General features: G+C 39.6%; 1 protein-coding gene across 2 annotated transcripts in view; it reads left to right on the forward strand.

Annotated features, from left to right (window-relative positions):
- The window catches only part of SMG1 (SMG1 nonsense mediated mRNA decay associated PI3K related kinase), a 257,696-nt gene that overhangs the window by 30,881 nt on the left and 214,517 nt on the right, over window positions 1-12,298 (forward strand). For both annotated transcript variants that reach the window (XM_033962915.1, XM_033962916.1), the window contains 3 exons: window positions 259-395; window positions 980-1,038; window positions 3,531-3,744. In XM_033962915.1, the coding sequence (XP_033818806.1) occupies window positions 259-395; window positions 980-1,038; window positions 3,531-3,744 (410 nt within the window). The remainder of the gene's footprint in view (window positions 1-258; window positions 396-979; window positions 1,039-3,530; window positions 3,745-12,298) is intronic.

Below are 12,298 nucleotides of genomic sequence, written 5' to 3' on the forward strand. Positions count from 1 at the left end.
ATAGCGGATTTATTTTTTTGGGGGGAGGGGAGAATTTAAATGATGTTTCTGAAATGATTATTGATCCCTTTTGAGGTATTTGTCACCCTCTATGAACTATTGGTGGATTGACAGACTAAATTTTCCAAGAGTTTTTGTTGAACGTCAAATTTGATTTTCAACAAAAGTGAATTATCTATACTATCTGTGAGCAGTTTGCCTGTTTTGGGGGAATAAATTGTTTTATATTTTCAGTCCTGCACACTGATTGTTTTTCAGAGCGATCATTGTCTTATTCTGATGAGTCTCGACTGTCAAATCTTCTTCGGAGGATTGCCCGGGAAGACGACAGAGACCGAAGACTGGCTACAGTAAAGCAGCTGAAAGAATTTATTCAGCAGTCGGAAAACAAACTGGTTAGTAGTGCAGATGTCTTGCATTTTTACTTTTGAGCACTTCAAATGGATTGTTATGAGCTTTTAAACCAGTAAATGCCAAAATATTGTTCTTCATTGTAACCAGAAATGAACACGACTATATTTTTCCCTTACGCTTAGTGACTGTCTTGTCACTTTAGTTAATTCGAGTTAAAATTCTACCAAAATCGATAATTAAAGCTTCCACAGTTATAATTTAAAAATTTGCAGATTGTGACTGACTGGCTCAGAGCTTGGCCGTTCTTATTTTCTTATTCTGAGTTTACCAGACCGTGTATTGTTGGAATTTGTATTTTCTCTATTTGGACCTGGTGATATTGTACTGCTGGGTATCTGTGTCTTCTGTGTTGCAACTGCTTCTAATAAACATTATTTCAAAAAAAAAAAAAAAAAAAAAGAAAGCAAGAATAATCAAGAATGAGAAAACAAAACAACAAATGTATTGATTTAATGGTCTGTTTAGGAAAAGCAGATGGTGGGGAGTGTCCGTTTTGAATTACAGCCTCCCATTTTAAACCTTAAAATCCATTATTGAAAGTACCTTTTTTCCCCCCTAATTGCAGGCTCTGGTTAAACAGCTAGATAATATTCTGACTGCCATACATGATGTGCTTAATGAAAGGTAAGCTTAAAAAAATTAAAATTATAGTTAACTGTATTTCTCCAAGGACAAGCCGAATAGATGAATCCTTATGTATGGTGACTCCATCTGATGGAACCCATGCAGGAAACATTTTTTGAGCTTTTTAGAATGTTGTACCATGCATATATGCCTATTAGGGTGCCTGCTGCTATATGGGACCTCCTCAGTCTTTTCTTTTCCATGGAGCCAGAATGGTTGTCCTCCTTTTTTTTTTTTGCACATAACTTTCCATCATGATTTTCTCAACTTTTTTTTTTTTTTTTGTGGCATATAGGTCTTCACACTCTTTTGTGTAGTCTTGTCCCAGTAGAATTCCTAGGTAGATTTTGCCATGCCTTTTTTTTTTTGGTCAGCTCAGTATACTTCTCCCTCCGTATTCACTGTGATAGGGGATTAACAGAACTGCAACCATCGTGAATATAGTGAAACCGTGAATAACATGGTGGGATACCTGGTCTGTTTCTGAAGGAGAGACAAAACACGGTGAAGAAAGTGCCGGGAATCAGCGATTTTCTTTGTAAATGCTTGGAATCAGTGATTTCTCTATGCAAGCTGATGTAATTTGGGGGGAGGAGCCAGCAAGCTAAAAACAGTGAATAATCGAAACCGCGAATACGAATGGAGAAGTGTATAGGCCATTTTCATACCTCTGCCTCCTGCCCAAGCACATTTTCTATCAAGTCATTTTATTTTGCTGCAGATATTTTCCAGGGCTTGTCTAGGAAGACCCCCCCCCCCCAATGGCTGCAAAGAGTGTTAATAGTACAACAGGATACAGTAGCTTTTCTATCTGGGTCAGAGAAATGAAACAGAAAAATATTACTGCTCCTCAAACACCTCACATGGCTTATTTTCTTTTTTTTTAAATGTAAAGATGGTTGATGATTTAATTTATTAGATATACGTACAACTATTAAAAAACGTGATTATAAAGTATATACATTTTTTTAGAGTATTACAAGGGAATGATACAAAAGAAGGCCTAAATTATTAAGTTTCAAGTTTCAAGTTTATTAATTGGCTTGTTCAATCGCTTAATCGGATTTCTAAGCGATGTACAATAAAATATACATCCATAAGGAAACAAAAACATTACATACACTTAATTAATTATAATATAAACAAAAGGTAAGAGGGGATGAAATACATTTTTATAGTAAAGAAAGAACATACAGGGAAAATACAAAAGGAAGTTGAAAAAACAAAAAAAAGCAGTATAATTCGCTAAAATAACAATTTATAATAAAATTTAATTAATTTGCAAATGCATCTTTAAACAGAAAGGTTTTTAATTCGCTTTTAAATTTCCCAAACACCTTCTCCCGTAAAAACATGGGGAGCGCATTCCAGATCTGGGGAGCTGTACATGAGAAGATAAATTGTCTTCTTGTACTAATAATTTTTAACGAAGGAATTGATAAAAGGTTCCGTTCACTAGATCGTAAGGTTCTTTTAACTGAATATGGGATTAGTAACCTAAATAAAAATGCTGGAGTCTTATTTTCTAATGTTTTAAAAATAATTGTACATAATTTATGCGTCATTCTATGAATGACTGGAAGCCAATGAGCCTTTTTAAGGAGTGGTGTCACATGATCAAATTTTTTAGATTTTGTTATTAATTTAATAGAGGCATTTTGAATAATTTGTAATCGTTTAATTTCTTGTAAAGCAATTCCTGTAAATAATGAATTGCAATAATTGATTTTAGACATCACCAGAGAGTGAATAAGAATATTAAGTGCTTTGGGACAGAGGAATTTAGAAATAGATCGAATTTTCTGCAACCTATAGAAGGTAGTTTTAACAATACTACTAATGTGATCATGATAATTAAGTTTATTATCAAAAATTACTCCTAGAATTTTAGTATTTTTAACTAATTGAAGAGGAATATTTTGAATCAAAATAGGAGCAACTAAAGAAAAACTTTCCTTCCAAGGAAAAAGCATAATATTTGTTTTTTTGATATTGAGGGCCAATCTGTTTTTGTCCAGCCAATGATGAATTTGCTCGAGTTTTTCATTAATTGTCAGAATTTCATTTATGTTGTTATTGTTTAGGGGGTACAATAGCTGTATATCATCAGCATAGGCAAAAACATGAAATCCTATAGATTGACAGAATGTCAATAGAGGTGCCAAAAATATATTAAAAAGTAAAGGTGAAAGTATAGATCCTTGTGGAGCCCCATGTGATATTTGTGAAGTTGAAGAAGAAGAATCATTAAAAATTACTGTAGGTGTTATTACCATAAGACACAGTAGAATGGGAAGGGAATGTGAGTAGACCTATATAAAATACAATGAATAAAGTGGGTGCTGCAAGCAGCATTCCAACAAACATTGAGAAGCAGGGATGGGAGGTAAGAAACTAGCAGTCAGATGATATAGACATGATTTTATTTCTTGCTCGTATAAAATTTGTGTGGATTGGGTAAATGTTTAACTGAACCTTTTGCATCAATACAGCAGCAAATTGCTCCAAGAATTGCGACAGGAGGGAGCATACTGCCTTGGCCTGCTTTGTGCTTCTCTGAGCTATGAAGCTGAAAAGATCTTTAAATGGATTTTTAGCAAATTTAACTCTTCTTCTAAAGATGAAGTAAAACTTCTTTATTTGTGCGCCACCTACAAAGCACTGGAGACTGTGGGAGAAAAGAAAGCCTTTTCATCAGTAATGCAGGTGAGAATGAATATTAGAAGTATGTGATTATCTGTACTGAGGCATTAGGTGTGAATTGGGCAATTTTCATAACAAGTGGAGCAGGTTATCACTATCTTTCCCCCCCCCCTTTTTAATAAGCCATGGCAGAGGCCTGAAGCGCTAAATACTCCGACGCTGCTCAATGCTTATAGAATTCCTATGAGCAGCATAGGAGCATTTAGTGGCCTGGACTGCAGTAGAAACTAGAGAGCTGCATGGGAATGGGGATGACGGGAATCCCGCGGGACCCGTGGGGACACTCCCTTGGATCGCGGGGATCCCGTAGGGACACCCCTTTGGGTCACGGAGATCCTGTGGGAACTCTCCTCGTGGTCTTGGGGATTCCATGGGGTTGAAGGGAGCTTAGTTGGTGCGCGCACACCCTTTTCCTGCCTACTCCTCTATGCAGTGTGCATAGAGGAGTAGGCACACCACACCAGCACACCACACATAGCTGACCCGGAAGTCTTCCCCTGATGGCAGAGCTGACGTCGGAGGGAAGGCTTTGCATCAGCAGTGTGCAGGGCCCGCTGCCTTGCGAAAAAGTGCAACTCTCGCTTGGCCTGGATGAGGAGGAGGCAGTAGGAGTATAGCGCCTGGGAACGGGGTTGATTTTGCTTGCGCTAAACTTTGCATGGCTTGGAGAAATCTTTTGCGGAAGAGGGTAGCTAGCAGGCTGGGAAAAGGTTAGGCAGAATTATCATGCCTGAACTAGTTATGTTTTCCTGTGAGCGAGGGGATCAACTTAGGTCTTCCTTTTATAAGACATGTTTTGCTTCGATGTTGCTGTTCTGGGACTTGGGAGGGGCCCAAACGTGGGACAAGGGAGGGAGGGAGTGCGTTTTTGGACACAGAAGGCATAAACCTGGGAGAGAGGACGGAGGAAAGGGAGTGAAAGAGATGCTGAGATGGGGAGGGATTAGAAAGGGAGAATTGGGCGTGAGTGTGTCAGTGAGCGGGAAAGAGAGATGGTGTACACAGGGAATGGAGAAAAGAGGAGAATTTTTGGTCATTGGGAGTGAGTGAGGTACAGATGATAGGGAAGAGAAAGGGAGAAATGTGGTGGAAAGGGAATAGTGGGACAAATTGAAAGGGATGCAAGAGGGAGGAATGCTGGAAATAGTGGTGAAGGGAATGGAGGGAGATATGTGGCATGGTACTGGAGAAGGGTGATAGAAGGAGAAATGTTGGGCATGGGGCTGGTGGGCAGGGGTGAAAGATGAGAAAGGGATAAATGCTGGACCATGGTAGGAGGAACCAATGGACAGCAACAGAAAAATTTGCAGAAGACATAAAAACAAGAATTACCGGGAAAGCGGAAAAAAGAAATTGAGGCCAACTTGATGGAAAAATAAGTCTCCAGACAACAAAGGTAAAAAACGGAATTTATTGACTAAAATGTGTTAACTGTGGGAAATATATATAGCAGATGTCTTTGTATTGTGTTCAAAAGAAAAGGATTTTATTTCGTGGCGTCTCCTTTTAAAATTCTTCATGAGCTTTCCATTAGTATAAATTCAACTCCATATTTAATCCATCCAACGATCAAAATATTTAGTAGTTATTGTAGATCAGCATCTCACCATGAAAATTCAGATAGACGCAGTAGTACGTAAAAGCTATTTTACTTTATGGAGGCTACGAACAATTAGATCTTACTTTGAATTTGCTGCTTTTAGACTACTGGTTCAATCGTTATTACTGAGTCTTCTTGACTATTGTAATATTGTTTATTTGACAATCACCAAGAAAGAACTAGCGAGACTTGTACTAATACAGAATACACCAGTATGAATAATCTACAGCTTGAAGAAATATGATCATGTCACATCCTAAAGAAGGATATAAAACTGCTGGAGAGGGTGCAGAGACGAGCAACAAAGCTCGTGAAAGGTATGGAAAACCTGGATTGCGAGGAACGACTTAAGAGACTGGGGTTCTTCTCCCTTGAAAAGAGGAGACTGCGAGGGGATCTGATCGAGACTTTCAAAATACTGAAAGGAATCGACAAAATAGAGCGGGAAAAACAGTTATTTACAATGTCCAATGTGACACGTACTAGAGGACACGGACTGAAGCTGAGGGGGACAAGTTCAGGACAAATAACAGGAAATTCTGTTTCACGCAACGAGTGGTGGACACCTGGAATGCTCTCCCAGAAGAGGTAATTGCGGAATCCACCATTCTAGGATTTAAGGGTAAGCTAGATGTACATCTCCTTATGAATGGCATAGAGTGATACGGGTAAGGGTAAACTAGATTCACATCTCCTTATGAGGTACACGTGGTGGGGCCTCCGCGTGTGCGGATCGCCAGACTTGATGGACCTAAAGTCTGATCTGGAGATGGCAATTCTTATGTTCTATTGTGAGCTGCACTGGTTGCCTATGGAGACCCGGGTATTGTTTAAACTAGGTTGCCTCTGTTATAAGGCCTTATATGGTACAGCCCCTCTCTATTTGGTTAATAGATTTTCCTTATTCATACAAACGTAGCAAAAAAACCCATGCCCTGTTTAACTTTCCTTCTGTTCAGGGCTGCACAAGCAAGAAATTTCTTAACCATAGTTTAGCGTTTCAAGCAGCTCTTCATGATAAAGAATTTTGACCATTACTGATCACAGCTTACTCCTTCAGACATTTCAGAACACAGTTGAAGACCTACCTTTTTTTCCAATTATTTGATTAACTAACTTATTCTATTCCATGCACTATGTCTGCTGTTAATAATCTTTTATAAACCGCGTTGAACATGTAGGTTCGTTCCGGGGAAATGCTTAAAAAGAGGGCTCTTGTTGAGGAAGGGTTCTTGGAGTGGGTTTGCTCTGGGAAATTCTTAGAGGGAGGGTTCTTCGAGTGGGCAGACTTGTTGGGCCGACGGCCCTTTTCTGCCGTCATACTATGTTTCTATGTTACGTGGTTAACAAGCACAATGTTATGTTATGTTATGTTATGTTGAAGTACTTGCTGACCCTTGCTGTGGCTGGTGGGGATCCCCAAGCACCACCATCAGAGGACCTCCTCTAGAGAAGGCCAGAACTCCCCTCCACTAAGTGCAGCAGTCGCTGGCAGCATCCATGAGCCACTGAGATGCCAGCATCTGTGACTCAGGGACACTACTGCTGCCTGTTAAGCTTGGCTGACAGCTTGGGGGTCCTTATCTTTTATATTTACATTAGAGGCACTGGTAGTAACCCATTTACAAAGTATGTATTCTTCTCAATATTTCCAAATTAATAAAGTATCTTTGCTTATTTGTAAATGGGTCTCTACCAGAGCCTTTATTAATTCAGTAGCATAATTAAATGAAATAACTACTTCTGAAGATTTTTAGAGATGGGCTTGATTCTACCAGGGATGGGCGGGGACAGGTTTGATTTCTGTCCCCGTTCAACTCTCTAGTAGAAACCTCTACTGCAGCTTAGTAAAAGAGGGCCTGTATCAAAGTAGTGCACTTCCTGTGGTTGAGACTTTGCAAGTGAAAAGCAAGCCTACTGATTTGAAGTATTTTATGTCTATAAAGAGTGAATGCTACATAGTTGAAATACAATGTTTTCCATCAACAAGCAAGATTCAAGGACCGATGAAGAAAACTACCACGAGGCTAACCACGGAGTTTGTTATTCTGGGTTGATCATGAAAGTAATCGGCCAAGCAGTGCAGAAAGGGCTTTAGTGCAGGTGTTAACTTGCATAATGACACATTGCATTAAAATAGTATAACAATGAGGTCATTACCAGTTCTCCAGCCATGCAGGAAAAAAGATTTTGATATGTACACAATGCAAGAAACCTTGTGCCAGTTTCAGGGCAGCATAGAAGGGTTGGCTGAGTGAAACAATGAAGCTACTAAGTAGCAGATATAAAAACAAACTAGAGGAAATATTTCTTCACTCAATGTTTAATTAAACTCTGGAATTGGTTGCCAGAGAATGTGGTGAAAGCAGATGGCTTAACAGGGTTTAAACAAGGTTTAGATCATTTCCTAAAAGAAAAGTTCATAAGCCATTACTAAGATGGACTTAGGAAAATCTACTGCATATTCCTAGGATAAGCAGCAAGAAATCTGTTTTATGTTTTTGGGATCTTCTTGCCAGGTACTTGTGACTTGGGTTGGCCACTGTTTGAAACAGGATACTGGGCTCAATGGACCTTTGGTCTAACCCAGTACTGACAACTTAGGGTCTATCGAGGGCAGGATGGACAGGTCAGGGGAGAGAGGGGGGTGCCATTAAACATCCAATGTCTCCTAGTCCTAATATTTTTGGAAAGAGTAAACAAGCGATTCACATCTACCTATTCCACTCCACTCAGTATTTTATAGAACTCTATTATATCTCCCCTGAAAGTTCCTTGATAATGTTAAAGTCTCCCTTGCCCTCGCCCATGAAATAGAATAAATAAATTTCCCTGATAGTCTAACAGCCACCCTCCTGATCCAATCCCTGAAAAATTCCTCTTGTCTAGTAGCATACCCTTAGTCCTTCCCTCTAACCCAACTTGATTTGAAGAAAAAAAGTCCTTGGTATTTGGTGGGATTCCTGACTCTTGCTTGGAAAATAATGGACATCTTTTAAGCATAAACTAAAACTGTTCTTATTAAATATGAAAATACTTTTTTTTAAAATAAATTTTATTGAAAGACAATGCAGATAACCATACAAAGAAGCAGTACAATCCATAAACAAAAACTGCAATGTACAGAGAATAATGAACAAGTATGTTTAATTTCTCCATCCCCCCCCCTTGAAATCTAAAGAGTTCTTGAGCCTGCTTCTTGATAAAAACATAACCAAACAGATTGATCACAAATTGAGTAATGTACTTCGGGCAATAGGTGTCAACGAGTTCCAGAATGGTTCCCAAGTAAACTGTAGCTTTCTTCCTCCAGGAATGTCCAAGTTGGGAGTCCTTCGTTGTTCCATCTGCAAATGCTATATAAGGAGTGCCTTTCACTGTGCCAGGGAGTGAGTCTCTGAGGTCAACCAATACAGCAATATGGCCATTACACCCAAGAGAAGGGGTATCTTTAAAAAAACTTTGCATACCGTTGGGCACAGGGGCAACTATTACAAATTGAGAAAAGATTAACATGGATGTTAATGAACAAATGTGCCTGCCAAAGAACAGAGATATGCTGTAAAATCCTCCTGGATAGCTGTGCATAGATAAAATATATGACCAAGAGTAGCATTTGTGTTACCACACTTTGGACAAGTCGAATTGGGACAGATTGTCATACGTTGGGCTCATCTAGGTGAGATGTAGTAGCACATAACCAGTTTGTAACTAATTTCCCAAAGAGGGAACTTATAAGTGTAGTTGGGACATCATACGGATATAATGCTTGAGTTTATCAACTCATAGCAAGGGTCTTGCCTAAGTCCGCAAACCGTTGAGTACTAAGATGTGAGTAATCATAGTCTGGTTGTAATTTTTGTAAACTTTTATGATGGAAACGTAAAGGGATAGCATTTTGGGCATCTAGACAAAGAGCTTCTTTCATTTGCTCAAGAGATTTGGAGGTCAGTGCTAAAGAGGACAAAGAGCACATAATGGTGCAGTTGCCAATAATCATATAAGTTCTGTGTTGGTAAAAGGAACTCCGTCTGTATAGCTGAGAGACTTGAGGGCTCCCTCCTTGGTGTGTACATGAAAAAGATAATATGCCCCGAGCTCTCAAATATTTAAACACTTGCAAGGTTCTTCCTGGTTCAAAATCAGGGTTGACCCTTATTGGTAAAGGGGAAGCAGGCGATTAAATCTTCAATAAGGAGCAAAGCCATCGCCATTCAGGTTTAGGGCTCAGGTTTATTTAAAATTTGATTATATCACTTATAATACTTCTAAGCGATGTACACTTTAAAATGGGGTACATTATTATAAAATAAGAATACATCTCAAATCATACAAGGACCAACATGATACAACAAGGAAAGGGGTAAGAACATAAGAATTGCCGCTGCTGGGTCAGACCAGTGGTCCATCATGCCCAGCAATCTGCTCACGCGGCGGCCCTCTGGTCAAAGACCAGCACCCTAACCGAGACTAACCCTAACAGCGCACGTTCTTGTTCAGCAGGAACTTGTCTAACTTTGTCTTGAATCCCTGGAGGGTGTTTTTCCCCATAACAGCCTCCGGAAGAGCGTTCCGGTTTTCTACCACTCTCTGGGTGAAGAAGAACTTCCTTACATTTGTATGGAATCTATCCTCTTTCAACTTTAGAGAGTGCCCTCTCATTCTCCCTACCTTGGAGAGGGTGAACAACCTGTCCTTATCTACTATGTCTATCCCCTTCAGTACCTTGAATGTTTCGATCATGTCCCCTCTCAGTCTCCTCTGTTTGAGGGAGAAGAGGCCCAGCTTCTCTAATCTTTCACTGTACGGCAGCTCCTCCAACCCCTTAATCATCTTTGTCGCTCTTCTCTGGACCCTTTCGAGTAGTACCCGTGTCCTTCTTCATGTACGGCGACCAGTGCTGGACGCAGTACTCCAGGTGAGGGCGCACCATGGCCCGGTACAGCGGCATGATAACCTTCTCTGATCTGTTCGTGATCCCTTTCTTTATCATTCCTAGCATTCTGTTCGCCCTTTTTGCTGCCGCCGCACATTGCGTGGACGGCTTCATCGACTTGTCAGTCAGAACTCCCAAGTCCCTTTCCTGGGTGGTCTCTCCAACTACCGCCTCGGACATCCTGTATTAGTGCATGAGATTTTTGTTACCGACATGCATCACTTTACACTTATCCACATTGAACCTCATCTGCCATGTCGATGCCCATTCCTCGAGCCTGATTATGTCACATTGCAGATCTTCTCAATCCCCCTGCGTCCTCACTACTCTGAATAACTTCGTATTGTCCGCAAATTTAATCACCTCGCTCGTCGTACCTATGTCCAGATCATTTATAAAGATGTTAAATTGCATGGGTCCAAGCACCGAGCCCTGCGGCACCCCACTGGTGACGCTCTTACAGTCCGAGTATTGTCCATTTATCCCCACTCTCTATTTCATATGCTCCAGCCAGTTTTTAATTCACGTGAGTTTCACCCTCGATTCCATGGCTCACAATTTTCCGAAGTAGTCGTTCATGCGGAACCTTGTCGAACGCCTTCTGAAAATCCAGATATACAATGTTGACCGGATCGCCCTTGTCTATCTGTTTGTTTACTCCCTCAAAGAAGTGCAGCAAGTTCGTCAAACACGATCTGCCTTTGATAAAACCGTGCTGACTGGTGCTCATCAGCCTGTGTCCGTCAAGGTGATCAATGATGCTGTCCTTTATCAGTGACTCTACCATCTTTCCCGGTACCGAGGTCAGACTCACAGGTCTGTAGTTTCTCAGATCTCCCCTCGAACCTTTCTTGAAGATCGGCGTTACATTGAACTACAGTAATTGTAGTAAAGAAAGGAGACTAGGGAAGCACATAAAGGGTTGACAGGGGGAATCTCTGATGTCTCCTGAGTTGTATACTTCTTTTTTATGTATATTTGTAAGTTGAATATGCTTATATTGACGTATTATATGTTATAGATTCATGTATTGCACTATTGAAGTATGAAAAATTAATAAAAATTTTTTTAAAGGTATCATATATTTGATATTTAAGTGTGAAAAGCATCTTTAAATAAAAAAACTTGAAGCTGCTTTTAAAGCGATCGAGTTTTTGTTCTTCTCTAAGATAAGAGGGTAAAGTATTCCATAGCCATGCCAATCACATGATGGAGTAGGTGGGATAGATGTGTAGAAGAGGATGAAAGTGTTTCCGAGAGGCATGAAATTACTAAAGTGGTAGGGAGATGATAGGGCTATCTGTCAAAGTAAAAGAGAATGTAGAAAGGTCTCTAAACCAATCATTAATATGACGGAGCTGGCATGCCACAGCAAATTAATTGAATATTTAAAAGCCCCAGCCCTCCTTTATCCCTTGGGGAAGCAATTACTTTGTATGCCAACCTAGGTTTCTTACCATTCCACAAGAATTTGTTTAGAGCCTATACATCCAAAACAGAAACTATGCTCTTTCCATGTAGGGAGGGACAGGAACTAAGAACCAATATAATTATGAACACAATTAACCTCAAAACAGTTACTAAGGTGAAGATTCTTGGAGTCATATTAGATCAAAAGCTTAGTTATCATGACCAAGTTAGTTCACTAGTAAGAACATGTTTCTATAGGCTAAAAATGATCAGATCATTATCGACTTTTCTGGACGAAGCAGCATTAAATACATTAATACACTCACTAGTAATATCAAAAATTGACTATTGCAATGCCCTTTATAAAGGGGCTGCTTTAAAAGAGATACGCAGAATACAAATTCTTCAAAACACTGCTATAAAACTAATTAAGAAAAAGAAAAAATTTGATCATGTTACACCGCTCCTAAAGGAAGAACACTGGCTACCAGTAAACTACAGAATCACTTACAAAATAGCTTTACTCACATATAAAACACTTATTAATGAAGCTCCCATATTTTTAGAAAGATATCTAATACCATATTCCCCATAAAATCCTTAAGATCTGA

Source organism: Geotrypetes seraphini, chromosome 11 (assembly GCF_902459505.1).
Source record: "Geotrypetes seraphini chromosome 11, aGeoSer1.1, whole genome shotgun sequence".
Classification (NCBI taxonomy): Eukaryota; Metazoa; Chordata; class Amphibia; order Gymnophiona; family Dermophiidae; genus Geotrypetes; species Geotrypetes seraphini.